Here is an 18952-nt window from a genome sequence, read left to right as displayed (position 1 = left end):
TTTTTGGTGTATAAGGTTGTTTCAGATCAGAAACTGTACATTAGTAGCTTAGCTATTTATTTAGCTATAGGGAGGTTACAGCTTTATCTGTCCACCCCAGATCTTCTTCTTAAATGAGAACAACAGCAAAAAGAGCACTGATCAAAACCGTTTTTAAAATAAAACTTACAGTTACGTCATTGCAATATAGAGGTAATGTATGGTTGTGAACAGGCTCTCTGTGTTGGAGCTACATTGTATCTCAGAAGGCTTGTTTCTTAATACTCTCTCATACCGTTTGGGGGTTCCCCCACCCCCAGCTCACCCACCCAGGAAACCAGGCTGTGCGGCTTCTGCATGCCATGTGGACTGTCCGCATGTTTGTCTCGGGAAGCCCATAGCGTTCCCCAAAGCCCTAAGAAAGAACCGCATGTTCATGCAGTTTCCGATTTATAAATAATAAATCAAATGATTACCCTGCAGTCACTCACACCTTCTCCTTCTTGTGGTTTCTTTTTTGTCCTCCCCTTGGCCTTACAGGTATCTCTGGAGACAAAGTAGAGATAGACCCTGTTACGAATCAGAAAGCCAGCACTAAGTTTTGGATTAAGCAGAAACCCATCTCAATCGATTCTGACCTGCTCTGTGCCTGTGACCTTGCTGAAGAAAAAAGCCCCAGTGAGTAGTCCCTTTTATTTATGTCTCCTTTCTCTCTTTCCCCTCTCTTCCCTTCTGTGTGCTGGGTGCCAGGAGAATATATTGCCACCGTGTCCTTTTTTCCTTGGGTCTGTTTTAATTCATTACCAGAAATTTCTTTTAATCAAACGGGATTGTATTATGGTGCCCAGAGCCTGACATGTGCCCCCATCCTGTTCGGTCTTGATGGCAGCAGAGAACCTTGCAGCCCACCTCCTGACCTCAGCAGCCCAGCCCTGGGAGCTGGGGGCACAGAGCCAGATTTCTGCTGGGAATGTGCACTCACCACAGCCCTCATTTCACTCTGTGCTCCCTTCCCCTTCCCATTTGGGGGACTTGACCAGTCAGACCTGGGCCTGCCTTCCTTCCCTGTGAGATGGAGGGAAGCTGGGGATTTCCCAAGGCGGCGGACGCCTAGATTTAGATATATCCATCATGCCGGAAATGTCAGCACCCCCCAGATTATTGGCAGCTGCATGACCTACCAGCTCATAATTAAACTCTTGCCTGGTCCTACAGAAGAGATCACTGCTGGGTTGGCATTCCTCCACTTAAATTATCAAAGTAGATACAGTCCAGTTATGTATTTTGGCATATTATACTTTTGCAGTTAAGTAATTGGGAGTAGCATTTAATCACTTAATCATTTTTAGGACTCCAGTCCTATCAAGGGGCAGAAAGGACACATAGATCACACTGAAATTCCTCTGTGGAAGAAAAAATCGTAAACTATATAAGCGTTCATTAGTTGCCTAGAGAACGCTATAATATAATGGTCCGCAAAGTCTGGTACAGACCAGCAGTATCTGCAGAGCCTGTTGAAAATGCAGTTACCTAGGGCCCACCCTACTGGATTGTGATTCAATAACTTGGAGTCTAGACTGAGCATCTAATTTTTATTAATCCTCTATGTCCAACATTCGCTAAATTTGAGAACAAATATTATAAGGAATTACTTACTCAAAAGGAACAATGAGAAATGTAAAGGCCAGCAAGTGTTTATAATACAGTTCAAGTTTCTGAGATAACATTGACTAAATAAGGGCCTGAAGAGTACTGAGCCCCTGAAGCAGGCAGATAGACTGGGCACATGCCACATTGCTTCATTTATGGGTGGGTGTTTAATTTTTTGTCAAACTCTGCCGGACGGCGTATTCAACCCATTCACCTACAGCTTGGCAAAAAGGGAGCACTTAGGGGGACACAGGTGAAGGAGGAAGGGCCATCCCACGCCCTTCCTGCCATTTCTGCCATCCCAGTGAGGCCTCCGACCCTGCAAGAGGCTGAGGGAAAAGTGCCTGCTGCTGGGGGGGGCTTGCCTCAAGGTTTCGGGATTCCCTCTGCCTTTGGATAAACATCTTCCTAATCCCGCCCATTCAGCTTGTCGGGCAATGAAGATGTCATTGTTCTAGCATCTTTCTCTCCAAGAACTGAGGATGCGTTGAAAAGTAACAGTTTATAAATTCAACATGTCTCTGAGAATTGAAAGGCAATCACTTCTGTGTTGCATAAAGGGAGAAGCTGGAGCAGAAAGGTTAGAGAAAGAACTAGATGCAGGATTCAGGCTTTTTCCTTAACAAAGAGGCTCATTGCACCAGTAATACACTGCCTAAGTCCCAGTCGCCTATAGCAGTGCATTTTAAACTGTGTTCCTCAGAGCTCTAGGATCTCAGAGGGACCTCAGGGGTATGGGGGGAGGTGGGGGAGGACTGGGCATAAGGCCTCCCTTTGAGCCAAAGGAACTCTATTTAGTTGTAGACACAAAGTCTTCCTATATTGCCCAGGCTGTTCTTGAACTCTTGACCTCAGGCCATTCTCCTGCCTCAGTCTCCCAAAGCGCTGGGATTACAGGCGTGAGCCACCACTCTCAGCCAGAAAAAACTATCTGCAACAGGCTTACAGAATAAAATGCAGATTATGCAGCATAGCCTTTGCAGCCATTGACAAGCACCTGACCACTCTAGTCTCACAGCCCATGTTTCCCATCTCATCTTTGGGCTGTGGTCACTGTAACTACTGGCACACAATGCATTCTGTGCTTCTGCTGTTCCCACTGCCTGGAATCCGCCTTTTGAACCTGACCCCCTCTCTAACTTACAGACATTTCCACCTCCCCGTACTCGGCCTGCTCATTTTTCAAGATTCAGCTCCAGTGTTAGGCTCTCTGTGTTCACTTTGCCCCCAGGAGTTTGCACATGCCTCTAGGAATATACTTCTGTGCTGTATTTATCTGTTGGGGACCCGCCCCTCCCTCCCACCACCATCTCCATATTGAACTAACTGACCCAGGAACTGGCTTCTGTGTCCTCAGTCCCTAGCACAGAGCCTGCAGAGTTGTTCTCAGTGAATGTTTGTTAGCTTAAAACTGAACTTAACGAAGCCAGGATTTAGAAACAAATTATGTGAAAAGGTTATTTCACATAATTTATGTTGTAAAGTGCCCAAACAAAGATGTATTAAATGAATCGGCTTGATGCTGTGTGTTTTATGATTTCCAGTATCTTCATCAAATTAATTCAGTGACTCAATCTAACAAGTTCATCCTCAGACCATAGAATTAATCTGTGAGGCGTCTTCTCTTTCTTTATTATTTAAAGGATTAATGGTAACCCTTCTTATCTTTTGTGTCTGTTGAACCTTTGAAAAAAGTTATTTTAACATCACTAAAGAAATGAAAGTCACTATATTTCATAAGTTTAGCCTGTGATTTTTATCAGCATAGTGATGTATGTTTGTAGCCGAGTTTACATCAAAAATTATTCTTGGGGCCTTCTTGAATGAATTATGGCAAAGAGAGAGAGTCTAGAAGTAGATAAGGTTTTTGATTTCTGCAATATATTTCCTTTTTCTTGTTTTTATCTCTGGTAACACAAGTGTCTTGCCGAAGACCGGAACGTGTGACCAACTGGAATAATTTAGTTGTGAAAACAGAGCAGACGTGTTATTAAACAGCTTCTTTACAAGAAGACATTAAGTGTAGGGAGGATAATGAAGTTGTCCCCAGTCTTACTTGCGACATGTTTGTCAGAATTTTGAACAGAAAAGAAATGGTTTTTAAAACCTTCGACTGTGGCCAGTTTGCAGTGTTTATTGAGAAAGCCGCTGTCAAACCATTAATTTGGTCGTCATAAGCCACAGAACACAAGTTTAATTGATGCCATATCCAAAAAGTGTGTGAATAGCTGACTTGGCAAAGGGACTGAGCATTTGAGTGGCTGCAGAGAAATGCATAATTACACACATTGCGGTACCGGAGAGACCCAGGCTCGGAAGCTGCGCTTCATAAACAACAGTTCTGTGGCTCACTTTCCATTCCCCTCGACTTCTCCCTCTTAGGCTGGGTTCTCAGAGGGAGGATTTATGGCTCTGTCCCTGTGAGTGTTTAAGGACTTGAACTTAATGACTAAATAGATACATGCCTAAAAAGTGGCATGTGTAAATTTGGATTCTTAAAAGAGTTATTTGAGAAAATCTGTGGATCACAAGCCTTGAGAAATTAAGAGTAAATTCTGCCTTTCTAGATTTAAGGGGGGGAAAAAAATCATACTGCCATTATTATTTGAATCGGTGATTCCTCTGTCAGATTTTGCCGCTCCTTAGGACATCCTTTGCTATTTTGAAAGATGTCATAGCCTCTAACAGGTGAATTCATTATAACTGGTCAAGGATGTATACAACACATAAAAGAGGAGAGCGCTTCCAAATCACAAACTACCATGTTTAAATTGTCTTAGGGAAATAATTTTCCATCCTTACATACATCTAGATACGGTTTTTTTGTTTTTAAGAGACAGGGTCTCACTATGTTGGCCAGGCTGGATTCAAACTTCTGGGCTCAGATGATCCTCCCACCTCAGCCCACCGAGTAGCTGGGACTAGAGTCATGTGCCACCATGTTCAGTTTAGACACAGCCTTTGAATGCTGTGGCTCTCTTTTAAGCACTAGCCTCAAATTCCTACCCTGAAACAAAAGCAAGGGATCTTTCTGTGAAGCTGGTACCCATCAGAAACACTCAGGCTGTATTTCTGAACCAGACTCAGCCATGCCAGATCTGGGTTCATCATAAGAAGGTTATGCACGTTTAGTCTTTAAAGGAAGCAGCCTATCATTAAGAAATCAGATTTAAACCTTAATAAAGTAGCTGTCGTCTTTATAGCTGAAAAGAGTGCTGTATCTCAATTAAGTATAGATCATATAAAATCTTAAGGAAGCAACATAATGGAGGTAACCTGATTACATTCTCTTGGAATAGTATAATTCAAAGGAAATCTGATTCTGTTCATGCTGGTTATGTTAGGGGATTCTTGTTTTGTTTTGTTTTTTGTCCAAAACACCATTTGGACACAGGATAGGAACTCTTTGGGGTTAGGAGTTAATGACAACTGCAGGAGACTGGTAGACCCCAGTGACTAGAACCTGCTGGATATTTGAGATGAGATTCAGTTAAGGCTAGGAGTTAAATGAGCTGGGCTTACTGGTGACCTACCACTTAAATGAATCTTTCTTTTCATAAGTACTTGACAAGATCTGTAAAGTAGTATATTTAATTTACTAATTAAATTAAAGCTACTGAATAATGATTTGTCCACGTTGATTTAGCTTAAATAGAAAAGATCAGCATTGTTGTGATCTTCAGCAACCTTAATGGCCAAGCCAGTTAGACACAAAGGCCTCTTGTGTTTTATAGGTCAGAAGGACATAGGTAAGCCCAGGCTGTAATTGAATTGCCTGCACTGCACCCTGCAGTCGCAGATTTCCTTTGGCTTCCCGTTCCATTGTTGCACTGGGGCTTAAGAGAATGTTAACGCGGTAATAGGCACAGGGCCTTCCCCATTATACGTCTTGCTATCGAGCGGTTCTGCATGACTAGTTAAAGAAGATGGCAAGAAGATTAATGAAAGCAAGGCTAATACAGAAGGGGGTACTTTTGCAAGACTTCTACCGAGGAGATATTAGAGCTGAACCAGAGCTTGGCTTTTTCTTTATCCTGTGACCTTTGAACCTGCCTTACTGTTGAGAGCTGCCAGGGAAGTCGACATTTTGATTGATGTTGGTACACGAGTCAGTCTTTCCCATTGAATTCCACATCTGCACGAAAATAGCTTTTCTAGCAGAATTCATACTGGCTAGAAGTGATAGCCAAATTGATGGCTGAAATGCTTTTATGTAGTTTTCATTTAAACTAAGGGTATTTGATGGTTTAATTCAGTATCCAGTTTTCATAGATTCTACATATTCACTTATATGTTTTTAATGAGTTCATCAACCTATAGTGAAAGACCAGTATTAAGAACGTTCATAGGTTTGCAGACAGCTCCAAACAGGCTTTATGAAGAGTAAAAGCAGTCAGTCATCAAAGAAACCCTGAGGGCTCAGGGAAACTGACTTCAAGGTTTATGTAAATAAAGAAGATTTATCTAGCTGTTTTTTGGAAAGCTGTAGATGGACTGATCTGAAATCTCACCTCTGCATCCCACCTTAGCCCCAGCTCAGAGGCTATCTTGATCTACCCAGATGCTAGGTTCCCTAACCTGGCACTCTAGCTGCAAGGGATTGTTGTGGGCTACTTGTAAACAACAGCTTTGTGCAGATACAAACTTCACATGTTCTCACTGATTTTGTTACGTGTTTATGGAGCTGCAGGCTTCGAATGTGTGTGTGGCTGAATGTGCCAGTGTGTGCCTCCCCCGCCCCTTCCCCACCCCCAGCAAAGGAGAACAGGGAGACTGTGGCTAAAGGACTCAGGCTTGTTACTGAAATCAACCTGGACACACCCTAGCCTATCCATTGGATCCTCGACACCTGATTTCTTTCTCCCTATTTGACACGGGTAGTTCTAGCAGAGAACACACGCTTGCGCTCTCTCTGTATCTCTGTCTCTGTCTGTCTCTCTCTCTGTATCTCTATCTCTTATCTCTCTCTCTCTCTCTCTCTCTCTCTCTCTCTCTCTCTCTGTCTTTCTCTCTCTCTGTCTCTCTGATGTGATAGGCATTCTAGTTCCTAAGGGAGGAGATACCCAGGAATTTTGGCATATTCTTGAGATGCTCTCATGCATGAGTGAAAGAGGAATGAGGATGACTTTAGTTACCCTTGGATGAAAGAGCTGCAGTCCTAAGGTGAACGAGTGGATAACCACAGCCCTGCTGGTACACTGAGGGCCCAGCAGGTGAGGCACCTGGAATACAACTGGAGCTGTGTCCCAGGAAGGCCACAGCCCTTCCTCAGGCTCTGTCCACTCCTGGGAGATCCAGGCACTCCAGACGTCAGGTGGACAAGTTATGTTGTGTTTTTATTCTCTAACAAGGGCTTATTTCATAAGTTCCAGATCAAATACAGTAAGTACTGCCTGATTACAGAACACAACGGACTCTCACATATTAATGCCCCAGTTATTGAATTGCTTTTTCATAAGAGTACTCTGGAGCACAATCAGGAGCAGGCAGTGCCTCATCCTTTTAACAGATATGTTTCCTAGCCCTATTAAAAGGGGTCTTCATCTATCCTGTCAAAGGAAGTCTGCTGGGGTTTTTTAGTTTAATTACACTATCCAATTAAAACTCCTTGCTGCATTTGGATGCGCCTCTCCTTGGGCCTGAGTGGATATGACATTTACAAGGCTCGCCTTTCAAGCAGACAATAGTGTGATTGATGAGGTGCACATTCAATGAAGGAGGCGAGTGCCTGTGGAAGTGCTGCTTAGTGCATTTTGATTTATTTATCATCTCCTTCCAAAACAAGGGTGCTGCTGGGGAGATGGGTTTAGGCAACCAGAGGGACCACCACAAAGTTTCCTAGTGTATGGGAGGGAAAGACCTGGAGTGCACCACAGGATAAAGGTGGATCAAAACCGTAAGCGGAGGGCCAGCTCGCATCACCCAAGTCAAACTCTCTTCTTAGGTTCTCTGACCCATTTTAGTTTCCAGTAACCGCAAGCTGCAATCTGCTGTTAAACAGTCAAATTACTGCACTTTCAGGGAACAGTCTGCTGGGTCTGGATAGCATTGACCAGGCCCCTGAGAGTTCAGCCAAGCCAGCATGTGTCCCATTGACCAACCTGGTCAGTATTAGGTGACATGTGACTTGGGCACTAGGCATGCTTATTTATTTACACTCCCTGCATCTTCCAGAAATCCAGCAGCCTCTGTCCAGTCATCACCAGTGCTTGATGACTCTTTCTCTAACAATGCCTAGGCACAATAAGCATTTAAAAGTGCCTCTGGAATTTGGAATCAGCCAAGAGCAAGTGTGGCTCTTCACAAAGGGATATGGAGGCACAATGGAGAACTTCTCACAGTCGCAGCGACAAGACAAACCCAGCATCTTGCTCTTAAACTATTGCTGTTTACCCTCAGTGTATGATAGATGGGTGCTTGTCTCTGTAGTTCCGAAAAAAGGTGTTTTGACCGCATGTTCTCACTCATAGGCAAGTGTTGAACAACGAGAAAATGTGGACTCAGGGAGAGGAGCATCACACAGTGAGGGCAGTTGGTGGGGGGCTAGGGAAGGGACAGTGGGAGGTGGGGAGGGATAACATGGGGAGAAATGCCAGATATAGTCAAAGGGGGAATAGAGGTAGCACACCACCTGGTTATGTGTGCACCTATGCAACAACCCTGCATGACCTGCACATGTACCCCAGAACCTAAAGTAAAAGAAAAAAAGTGTTTTGTTACAGTGGGCCCTGGAAGGGTACTATGAATTTAGGAACTAGAAGATTCTACTCTGAGCCCCAGACAGTTAAGAAGAGCACACCTCCCATATTCATTATCAGGTGCTAGAATTGCCCACAGGGGACATTGTGGGTATATTTACAGAATGTGTAAGAATGTCTGCAAACGAAAATTGGCTGGTACTGAGATACTCATTGAGTTTTCTTACATCCTCTGAAAATTTGCTTCTGTTGATTGGAATATTGATATTTGTTATAGTAGAAAACACTTTGAGAGTATCAACTTTTTTTTTTCCTCCTGGGAGAAGCCTCCTTTTTGCTATCAAGTTTTCACTTAATTGTTGACATGGGCTTTACGGACCCATTGTAACAAAACAGTTGCCTAGGTAAAATGAAAAATTTGTATTCATTTGCATTTTCCTATAGATTTTGATTACCGTTTTCTCAAATTCATACTTTCTTGATTTTAATATCAGAAGAGATCCTAATTGAGAAGAGGGTAAGGGCAGGGGCTGTTCCCTACTGAAAAATTCTGTGTGAAAGATTTCTCAGCTGGATAAATGATGGAGATCATCTGTTTTCCCTTGCCTCCTGCCAAGCTCCAAATTGTTTCCATAATAAATAAATGGAGAGCTTAGATTTTAAGTTATTCTCTTAGACATGGAAAAAGTAAGCCATAGTTTCATGAAAATCAAATTGTGTATTGCTTACAAGACTCCATATGCAACTTCCAACACATGGTAACTGCTACCAGATTAACCTTTCTATCATGAGTGATTAGCAAACTGAACAAACATTAAAAAAATACTTTTAGACATTAGAAAATATGCAGTATAGGACTATGGTCCCTGAGAGAAAGGTAACAAAAGAGGTGAGACTGATGATCGACTCAACTTTTCCCCAGAGTTTCCCAGGAAGAGAAAACCCAAGGAAAGTATGACAGTGTTACTGAGCCGGAAGACAGAGGTAAAAGGTGGAGGAGGCTAAGCCAACTGAAATTTGCAGAATAGAGTATGGAAGAGAGAAAGAGCTCTGGAAAGAGACCCTTGAATCTTTCGCTGTATACGAAACCATGGGGACCTTGCAAGGCTGGGCAAACAACTGCTGGGGAGCTGTAAACTAGAGTTCTGGCTAACCAGAGTGGAGCATCCAGGGTATTCAGTAGTGATTACAGGAAGGCCGTATCTTAGAAGTAGGACTAAATTAGTCATAGCCATAGACTAAAGACTGCTCTAGTCCTTGCCAAAACCTTAAAAGGAATCTTGAAAGGATCAAACTGATCCACAAGTAAATTAGCCTCTACCAGAACAAATCCTAATACTCTGTAAAGGACAGCACAATGTAGAACCCACAGTGTAATGTTGATAGTGTCCAGCATTCACTTAAAAATTACTAGACATGCAAAAAGCAGGAAAATGTGTATCATAACCAGGAAAAAAAATCAATCAATAAAAATAGAACCAGAAGAGGCAGTGGTGATAGAATTCACAGAGAAGTTCCTTAAAATAGCTATTATAAATATGTTCAGGGACTTAAAGGAAAAGAACTCAGAAGGAAGAAAAATTAAAACTTAAAAAGAAATGAAAATTCCAGAGCTGAGCAGTACAATGCCTGAATCAAAAAATTCACTAAATGGTCCAAGCATGGTGGCTCATGCCTGTAATCCCAGCATTTTGGGAGGCCGAGGTGGGCACATCACCTGAGGTCAGGAATTCGAGACCAGCCTGGCCAACGTGGTGAAACCCCATCTCTACTAAAAATGCAAAAATTAGCCAGGTATGGTGGTTCATGCCTGTAACCCCAGATACTCATGAGGCTAAGGCAGGAGAATTGCTTGACCCTGGGAGGTGGACGTTGCAGTGAGCCAAGACCCTACCACTGCGTTCCAGCCTCAACAGCAGAGTGAGACTCTGTCTCCAAAAAAAAACCAAATTCACTAAATGGGAACAGATTAGGAAGGTGATGAAAAAAGATCAGTGCATTAGTTATCAATTGCCTCAAAACAAATTGCCCCAAAACATAGTGGCTTAAAACAGATGTAACATTTACTTTCTTACAGTTTGGTGGGTCAGGTATCCCACAGCTTAACTGAGTCCTCTGGCTTGGGGTCTCTCAAAAGACTGCAGTCAAGATGTCAGCGGGGGCTGCAGTCATCTCAGGGTTTCATTTAGACAGGATCTTCCAAGCTCACTGAGTGATTGCTGGCAGGGTTTACTTCCTTGGAAAAACCCTCAGTTCTCCAAAGAGAAACTTAGAAGATAGAGCTGTCAAAAGTAAGCGAGAGAGAGAGTGCTAGCAAGGAATAAGTTACAGTCTTCTATAACTTATTCTCAGAAGTGATGTCCCAACACTTCTGCTGTGTTATTCGTTAGAAGCAAGTCACTAGGTCCAGCCCACAAACAAGACAAGGACATTACACGTGGGCGTGAAAAGCAGAAGGTAGGATCATTGGGAGCCATTTCAGAATCTGTGACAATCAGTGAACTCTATAACAGAACAATAGAAACTATTCAAGGCACAGAGAAAAAATGGATGAAGAGATTAGAGCCTTTGGAGTGACAGCAAATGTTCTCACATGTATGTAATTGTAGTCTTGCTGATGGAGGGGAAAAACTATTCCGGATTTTATTAAAAATATCAAACCACCAATCTTGGAAGCCCAGTGAAAAGTTAAGCATGATAAATATAAAGAAAACCACAACAAGGCACATTATAATCAAATTGCTGAGAACCAGTGATAAAGAGAAAAATCTTAAAAGCAGCCAAAGAGGCCAGGCACAGCAACTCACGCCTGTAATTCCAGCACTTTGGGAGGTCGAGGCAGGCAGATCATGAGGTCAGGAGTTCAAGACCAGCCTGGACAACATGATAAAACCCCATCTCTACTAAAAATACAAAAATTAGCAGGGCATGGTGGCACATGCCTATAGTCCCAGCTACTCAGGAGGCTGAGGCAGGAGAATGGCTTGAACTTGGGAAGTATAAGTTACAGTGAGCCGAGATCACACCATTGCACTCCAGCCTGAGTGACAGAGTGAGACTCAGTCTCAAAGAAGAAAAAAAGTGGCCAAAGAAAGAAGACATATTACATAGAGAAACCGAGATAAGAATGGTTGCCGACTTCTCACTAGAAATAATGCAATCCATAGGACAATGGAATGACATCTCTAAAGTGCTAAAAGAAGAAATCTGTCAACTTAGAATCCTACATTCAGTGAAAATATCCTTCAGAAAGGAAGATGAAGTAATGACATTCCAGGCAATCAAAAAATGAAATAATTTGTCACCACTAAACCTTACACTGTGAGAAGTGTAAAGGCTGGAGGGGGGAAATAACAGAAGGAAACCCAAATCTGCACAGAGAACTAAGAGCACTCAAAATATCAGTTACCAATGACGTGGGATGGACCAAGAAAGGGGAACAAGCAAGAGAGACAATTTTCAGCGGCAATTGGCAAACTGGGCCACAGGCCAAATCCAGCCCACCGCCTGTTCCTGCATGGCCTGTAAGACAAGACTGGATTTTACAGATAAACATTTGCAATTGATGTGATAATAGAGATCACTAATTTTTTATCTCATTTAAGTAAAATATCCCCTCAACCAAAGGAAAAAAAACTACACTTCCTATTAGTAGATCTGTATTACCCAAAAAAACGTTTTTAATGATTAAATTTTGAATTTTGTCAATGAAAAATGTGGAATTTTTTTCTCTCTTCTTATGTGTCTACAAAGTATCCTCAATTTTATCTCTTGATTCATAAAACCTGAAGTATTTACTATCTGGCCCTTTGTAGGAAAAGTTTGCTTGTCTGAGAGTGGAGGTGAAAAGGGAAGGGAAGGGAACCTCCCCCATCAGACAGTGTTCCAAGTCCTTTATATGCATTACTTAATTCTTGCACCTCTGTGAGGTTGCAATAATTAAGTTATCTACACTCATTATATAATTCTAAGACTGCTGGACTTCCTCCTATGATAATATAATCCTGACAACAACTTGTGAGGCAGATAATATTCCCATTTTATCAATGATTTAACTGGGGCCCAAAGAAGCTTATCACTTGTCCAAAGTTCTCCGTAGATGGAACAGAGGTCCACATTCTTCTCTCTGCCACTGACACAAAGCCAAGGCACTTAAATGTCTGTGTTTTCTTATTTTTTATTTTTGTTTTGTGTGGTTTTTAAAAAATAAATAGAGATGGGGGTTTCACTATGTTGATCAGGCTGGTCTTGAACTCCTGGCCTCAAGCAGTTCTCTCATCTTGGCCTCTCAAAATGCTGGGATTACAGCTGTGAGCCACTGTGCCCAACCAACATCTGTGCTTTCTTGAAGGAAGAATAATAACCCTAGCTCCAACTCACAGTGTATAGTCTTTTTTTTTTTTTTTTGAGATGGGAGTTTTGCTCTTGTTGCCCAGGCTGGAGTGCAATGGCGTGTGACCTTGGCTTACTGCAACCTCCACCTCCTGGGTTCAAGTGGAGCAATTCTCCTGCCTCAGCCTCCTGAGTAGCTGGGATTACAGGCATGTGCCATCACGCCCAGCTAATTTTTTTGTATTTGTAGTAAAGATGGGGTTTCACCATGTTGTCCAGGCTGTTCTCAAACTCCTGACCTCAGGCAATCCACCCATCTCAGCCTCCCAAAGTGCTGGGACTATAGGCATGAGCCACGTGCCCAGCCTAAAGTCTTATTTTTTAAACAAATTTCACCCATTCTTGGTTATCTGGTTTCTCTTCCTAAAGGATATTAAATGCAGAATATTAAAAGAGGAGAGAGAGAATGACAGAACTTAAATAATAAAGACTGAGAAGTGAAAGCTGACAAGAGTTGAGCAAAAATGAAACTAAACAAAAACTATTGAAGAGCATTCCAAGAACTCAGTAAACACTGTAGTGTGGCACAATTTTGTGGCCCGACGTAGAGCCTTTTGCAACCCTGGGAGAATCATGATGTTCAGTACTTCCACAGAAGAAAGTGATAATGCAGTATTTTCTTTGCCTTAAACTGTAATGCAGAAGGAAGGTGTATAATATGGAATTTTAATGTTTAAAATGGAAAAAGGCTTTTTGCACAAAGGTTACCCTAGCTCTCCACTCCAGTGATTCTGGATAGATGAGGTTTCATTTGTAGTGATTTGGCCTCCCATAGAGTACTTGCAAACTCAAGCTTGTTGTAGACTTTAAGTCCCTCCAAGAGGAAATTTCCAGGTGCAGAACTTGTTTCTTAGCTATTTCTCTAAAAGCTGAAGAATAAACCTCAGCCAATGCTTGGTTATTTTACCAGAACAACTTAGCCATGAATTGAAGCATCAAAAAGGCCCTCATAAGCAATTGTTCCTAATTTATTTCCTGAAGTACATGGAGTCATTTCTGCTACATTCAAAAGTTGGATACTTGTCTCAGGGAATAGCGCTTGTTTAATTATCTGCATTGCAAGCTGAACCAGCTGTTTATTTCATGGAACGTTATTATAACTTGAAAGAACAACTGACAAACTATGGTTCTTCAAATGCATATTGGGCAGACCTTTTCTTGAAGATGAAGGAACTGAGTCTGGCACTTCAAGGATAACAGGTGATAGTATTTAATGCCTACGATGAAGTTCAAACTTGCAGGTGAAAATTAGAGTTCTGGGAAACTTGCATGACTGTGAGCTTGGCTTCTCAATGCATAAAGACTTTTCTGATATGATTAGTGGTGATATTAATGAATGTGATTTTTTTTGATATTATATAATGAAATATGTCAACATTTGGAAAATCTGCATAACTCAGTGAACCAATATTTTCCAGACAACTGCAAGATGTTACAAAATCAGGCAAGGGGAAAAATTCACAATGTAAGACAGCCCAATGGATTTTAATGTAACAGTACAAAAAGTTTATTACTGAGGTTTATATTCCACATTGCAACTAATCTTTAAGAAACTACCATTTATCAAGTTCGGTGTAGTATCACAGAGGAGTATTTACAAAGAAGAACATTAAAATATGCCTTACTTTTTCAAAAACTTACCTGTGTGAGGTTGGCTTTTCTTCATTTACTTTCATCAAAACAGTATATCACAGCAGATCAAATGCAGAAGCAGATAGGCTAATTCAGCTGTTTTCTGTTAAACCAAATGTTACAGATTTCAAAAACATAAAATAGGCCAGGTGCGGTGGCTCACACCTCTAATCCCAACACTTTTAGAGGCCGAGGCAGGTGAATTGTCTGAGGTCAGGAGTACGAGACCAACCTGGCCAATGTGGCAAAACTCCCTCTCTATTAAAAATACAAAAATTAGCCAGGCATGGTGGCTTACACCTGTAGCCCAGCTACTCAGAAGGGAGAACCACTTGATTCTCCTGAGGCAAGAGAATCACTTGAACCAAGGAGGTAGAGGTTGCAGGGAGTCAAGATGGTGCCATGCACTCTAGCCTGGACAACAGAGTGAGACTGTCTCAGAAGAAAAAAAAAAAAACCATGAAATAATGCCACTCTTATTTAACAGTGGGGAAATACACAGGTTTTTCAACTTCAAAATATGTTAACTCATAATGGGTTTATTATTTTAATGAATTAATTGATTTTTTTTAATTTCTCAGTTTTAATTTCTTTTTTTCTTTTTTTGAGACAGAGGCTTTTTCTTTCACCCAGGCTGGAGTAGAGTGGTCAGTACTCCAGGTGTGATTTCAGCTCACTGCAACCTCCACTTCCCAGGTTCAAGCAATTCTCACTCCTCAGCCCTCCAGCCCAGCCTCAGCCACACGCCACCACACCCAGCTAGTTTTTGTGTTTTTAGTAGAGACAGGGTTTCTCCATGTTGGCCAGGCTGGTCTCAAACTCCTGACCTCCCAAAGTGCTGGGATTACAGGTGTGAGCCACCACACCTGGCTGAATTTCTAACACAATAAATATTGATAGGTATAATCCACATAAGTTTTCTGGACTCCTCAATAGTGTTTAAGAGTATAAAGGGCTTTTGAGACCAAAAAGTGTGATAACTGCTGATGTAAGGTCTTGAAAATCATCTTAGGAAGCTTGGGACTTTATTCTGAGGATGATAGGAAAAGAAGCATTGCAGAGTTTTAAGTAGGGGAAGTGACATGTCCAGATGGTGTGTTTTAAAAGAATGACTCCTGGCCTGCTGCCGTGGCTCACACCTAGAATCCCAGCACTTTGGGAGGCCAAGGCGGGCAGATCAGTTGAGGCCAAGAGTTCGAGACTAGCCTGGCCAACATGGCAAAACCCCATCTCTACTAAAATTACAAAAACTAGCTGGGCGTGGTGGCACATGCCTGTAATCCAGCTATTTGGAGGCTGAGGTGGGAGATCACTTGAACTCAGGAGGCAGAGATTGCAGTGAGCCCAGATCATAGCACTGTACTCCAGCTTGAGCGACAGAGCAAGACTCTGTCTCAGAAAACAAAAATGACTCCTGTGGATAGATGTTAGACTCTGCAGAAGACATGATCAAAAGAAGGAAAACCAGAGAAAAGGCAATAGATGGTCAGCACCTGGGTGAGGGCTGTGGTCACAGGATAGACAGGGACAGAAGATGAACATGGGAAAACGAGGGGACCAAAGGCCCGGTACTTGGTGTGTGGTGAAGCCTCCAGTTGTGCCACCGCAGCTGCCAGTTTAAGGGGAGATGCTGATGCCAGTTCTGGACATGCTGCATGGGGGGCCATTTGTAGCTGGCCGCTGTACCCACTGGTTGGCTCTGAAACTGGAGAAAGGTATAGGCTGCATAGCTGCTTCAGGTTCATCAACATGTGAGTAGTAACTAAAACCCCAGGGCGAAGCTGACACAGGAAAGCGTAGAGTTAGAGGCGACTTGGATCAGCGATAGAACTCAGGAAGACCATCGCTTTAAGGGACAGGTGGAGGTCGAAAAGATCACAAAGGAAATGTGAGAGACAGATGGACTGGAGATGTGGACCAAAGAGTCAGGTGGCTGTGCCTCCAGGGAAGCCAGGACTTTAAGAAGTGTCGAAAACAGCTGAGAAATCTCTACTGGATCTCTCAACATTGAGGGCATAGTGACCTTAGCAAGAATGTTTTTGAGACATTAGAGAAAGGAGGGAAATCACATTGCCATGGGAGTTTGTATAATTAGAGATTTAATTATGTTTATAGGAAGGAGCCAAAGAGAGAGTTTGAGAATACAGGCAGAAATATAAGTAGGTCAGGCACAGCCCCTGCTCTAGAGGTCAAAGAGGTCATTATTACAGTTTCCCAGGCCGCTGCCTCTGCAGGAGTGCTTGGGAAGGAGCATCACCTTTTGCCAGTCGAATTACTTTAAGCTGAAGCTCCCTGCAGGCAGCTCAGAACTGTTGCTTGCAGTGGAGGCTCAGCCAGGAGGGAGTTTTCAGCCCGGAGACCAGAGAACCCCAGTCCAGCATTTTCTCCTGGGACCTACAGAAAGACATAGCTTTGCCTAAAACAATGTGTGTGTTCCCCATCAGTTTCCCCCAAGAAATCCAATGAGAATGTTCCCCTCCCAGGCCAGAGGGCCCAGAAGACATCAGACCTTGGCAACTCAGTTTTCAAAAAGTGTCCATGCCTGATGTAAAGGAATTGAAAAAGAATCCAAAGCCTCAGAGCTGTTCTTCATAGGCTTATTTATAATATTGGCCATTTTATAAGTAACTGGAAACCCAACAGAGATAGCAGCTTGACCTGTATGTGGCACGAATCTACTGGCTGTAATAAAATGCAGCCATTGAAAACAGTGGCTATAGAAATTGTTGCAACAGGGAAAGGGGTATGGTAAAATGTTAACTTAAAAAAACTCAGCTCAACTTTTAGTATACAGTCTGATAACAACTATGCAAACAGGCGAGAATGTTAGGAAAGAGGCCGTGGATGCCACTGTGCTAGTGTTGGGATTATGGGGTGGGGTGTGGAGGTTTTCCTCTCTCTTCTCAGTTTCTGATATTTTTAATAAGCTCTCATTGTTTAATTGAAAAGGAAAAGAAACAGCTTTATTTTTATTTTTTTGGCAAGTGGTGACACCTGGGGGTTTAGACAGAGGTGGGTTGCAGGCTCATTTTGGCAGCTTCAGCTGTGACCAGTCATGGCCAACTACAGTCAGTGCTGGCAGGTTGTGTTAGAAGAGACCCTCCCTTGAGACGTTTCCTAAGGCAGATGGAAAGTAAAAAATTGATAACCGGGTGTGGTGGCGAGCGCTGTAATCCCAGCTCCTCAGGAGGCTGAGGCAAGAGAATCTCTTGAACCCCGGGAGTTGGAATTGCAGTGAGCCGAGATCAAAGCACTGTACTCCAGCCTCGGCAACAAGAATGAGACTCCATCTTAAAAAAAAAAAAAAAAAAAAAAGGTAAAAATTTAAAATCAAAAAAAGACCCTCCTTTCAGTTGATTTGCGGTGGAAATCTGGGAGCACCTCTTTTAGCAGGTTGCGAGTGCTGTTCCTGTATGTTTAAGCCATCCCATCTCATGACCACATGGCCACACCCCTGAATTGGCCAGAAAAACCTGTTTTTTCAGTACAGCCTCCTGTTTTAGTTAGAATCCATAATACAGGAGATAAATTACAGCACGAAAGCTCAATGTCTCCACTTCTGACATTCCTGCCACTAATTAGTTTCTGCTAGGTATCATATTCCATCTTCTCTATCTTACTTTGAAAAACTTACATAAATGTAAATACATTTTTACATATCCAGATTTTCACTTCATTACTCAGGAGCCGAGGTACAGTTTCAGTATCTGCCCTAAGCAGTGACCAGTGCTTAGATGCCACATTTATACCCTCTTGTATGGCATTTTATTTCTACAGCACTGTAAAAGCAAATATGGTCAAAAGAGGCCCAATTAAAAATGAAATCTTCGAAGTAATGAGCATTCTATCATCAAATATCAGTTCCATCATAGTTATATGAATTACCACTCTACCCATTGAGTCCCTGCTATATGCAGGGATATATGTGACATATAAGAGGTGACTGACAGATGCTGTTTCCTCCTTTAAGGCCAGGCAAACCTGGGAAGGGACAGTGCCTTGCCAAGGTCGTACCACTGAAACGTGGCAGAGCTAGAGTTTCATCCTAACTTCAGGGCGTGTGCTTTTTTTTCCTCTTGTGTCTCAGGCTTTTGTTAAACCTTAATTTAAATAGAATTCAACAATTAATGCAAAATAATTAGAGCTAATTGGAATATTAAACTTTGCATTTTTTTAATCATACTAATATATAACTTGTTCTCAGCTGATTTTTTTTTTTTTTTTTTTTTTTTTTTTTTGAGACGGAGTCTCACTCTGTCACCCAGGCTGGAGTGCAGTGGTGCGATCTCAGCTCACTGCAACCTCCTGTCTCCTGGGTTCAAGCGATTTTCCTGTCTCAGCCTCCTGAGTAGCTGGGATTGCAGGCATGCGCCTCCATGTCCAGCTAATTTTTGTATTTTTAGTAAAGACAGGGTTTCACAATGTTCACCAGGCTGGTCTTGAACTCCTGACTTCAGGTGATCCACCCATCTTGGCCTCCCATAGTGCTGGGATTACAGGCTTGAGCCACTCTGCCCAAGCCTCTCAGCTATTTTTTTACAAAGATACCTTGCTCCTATGGCTTAACCCTGTTCCTGTGAAAACTGCTGGTGGTCTTGGAA

The 18952-nt window shown here is 42.4% G+C and overlaps 1 protein-coding gene across 6 annotated transcripts in view; it reads left to right on the top strand.

The window, feature by feature from the left end:
• MAPKAP1 (MAPK associated protein 1) overlaps positions 1-18952 on the top strand; it is a 260780-nt gene that overhangs the window by 231892 nt on the left and 9936 nt on the right. For all 6 annotated transcript variants that reach the window (XM_074395351.1, XM_074395347.1, XM_074395345.1 and 3 more), the window contains one exon: positions 520-657. In XM_074395351.1, the coding sequence (XP_074251452.1) occupies positions 520-657 (138 nt within the window). The remainder of the gene's footprint in view (positions 1-519; positions 658-18952) is intronic.

The sequence above is a fragment of the Saimiri boliviensis genome, chromosome 2, assembly GCF_048565385.1.
Source record: "Saimiri boliviensis isolate mSaiBol1 chromosome 2, mSaiBol1.pri, whole genome shotgun sequence".
NCBI classification, from domain to species: domain Eukaryota; kingdom Metazoa; phylum Chordata; class Mammalia; order Primates; family Cebidae; genus Saimiri; species Saimiri boliviensis.
This window is presented reverse-complemented; position numbering and strand designations above follow the sequence as displayed.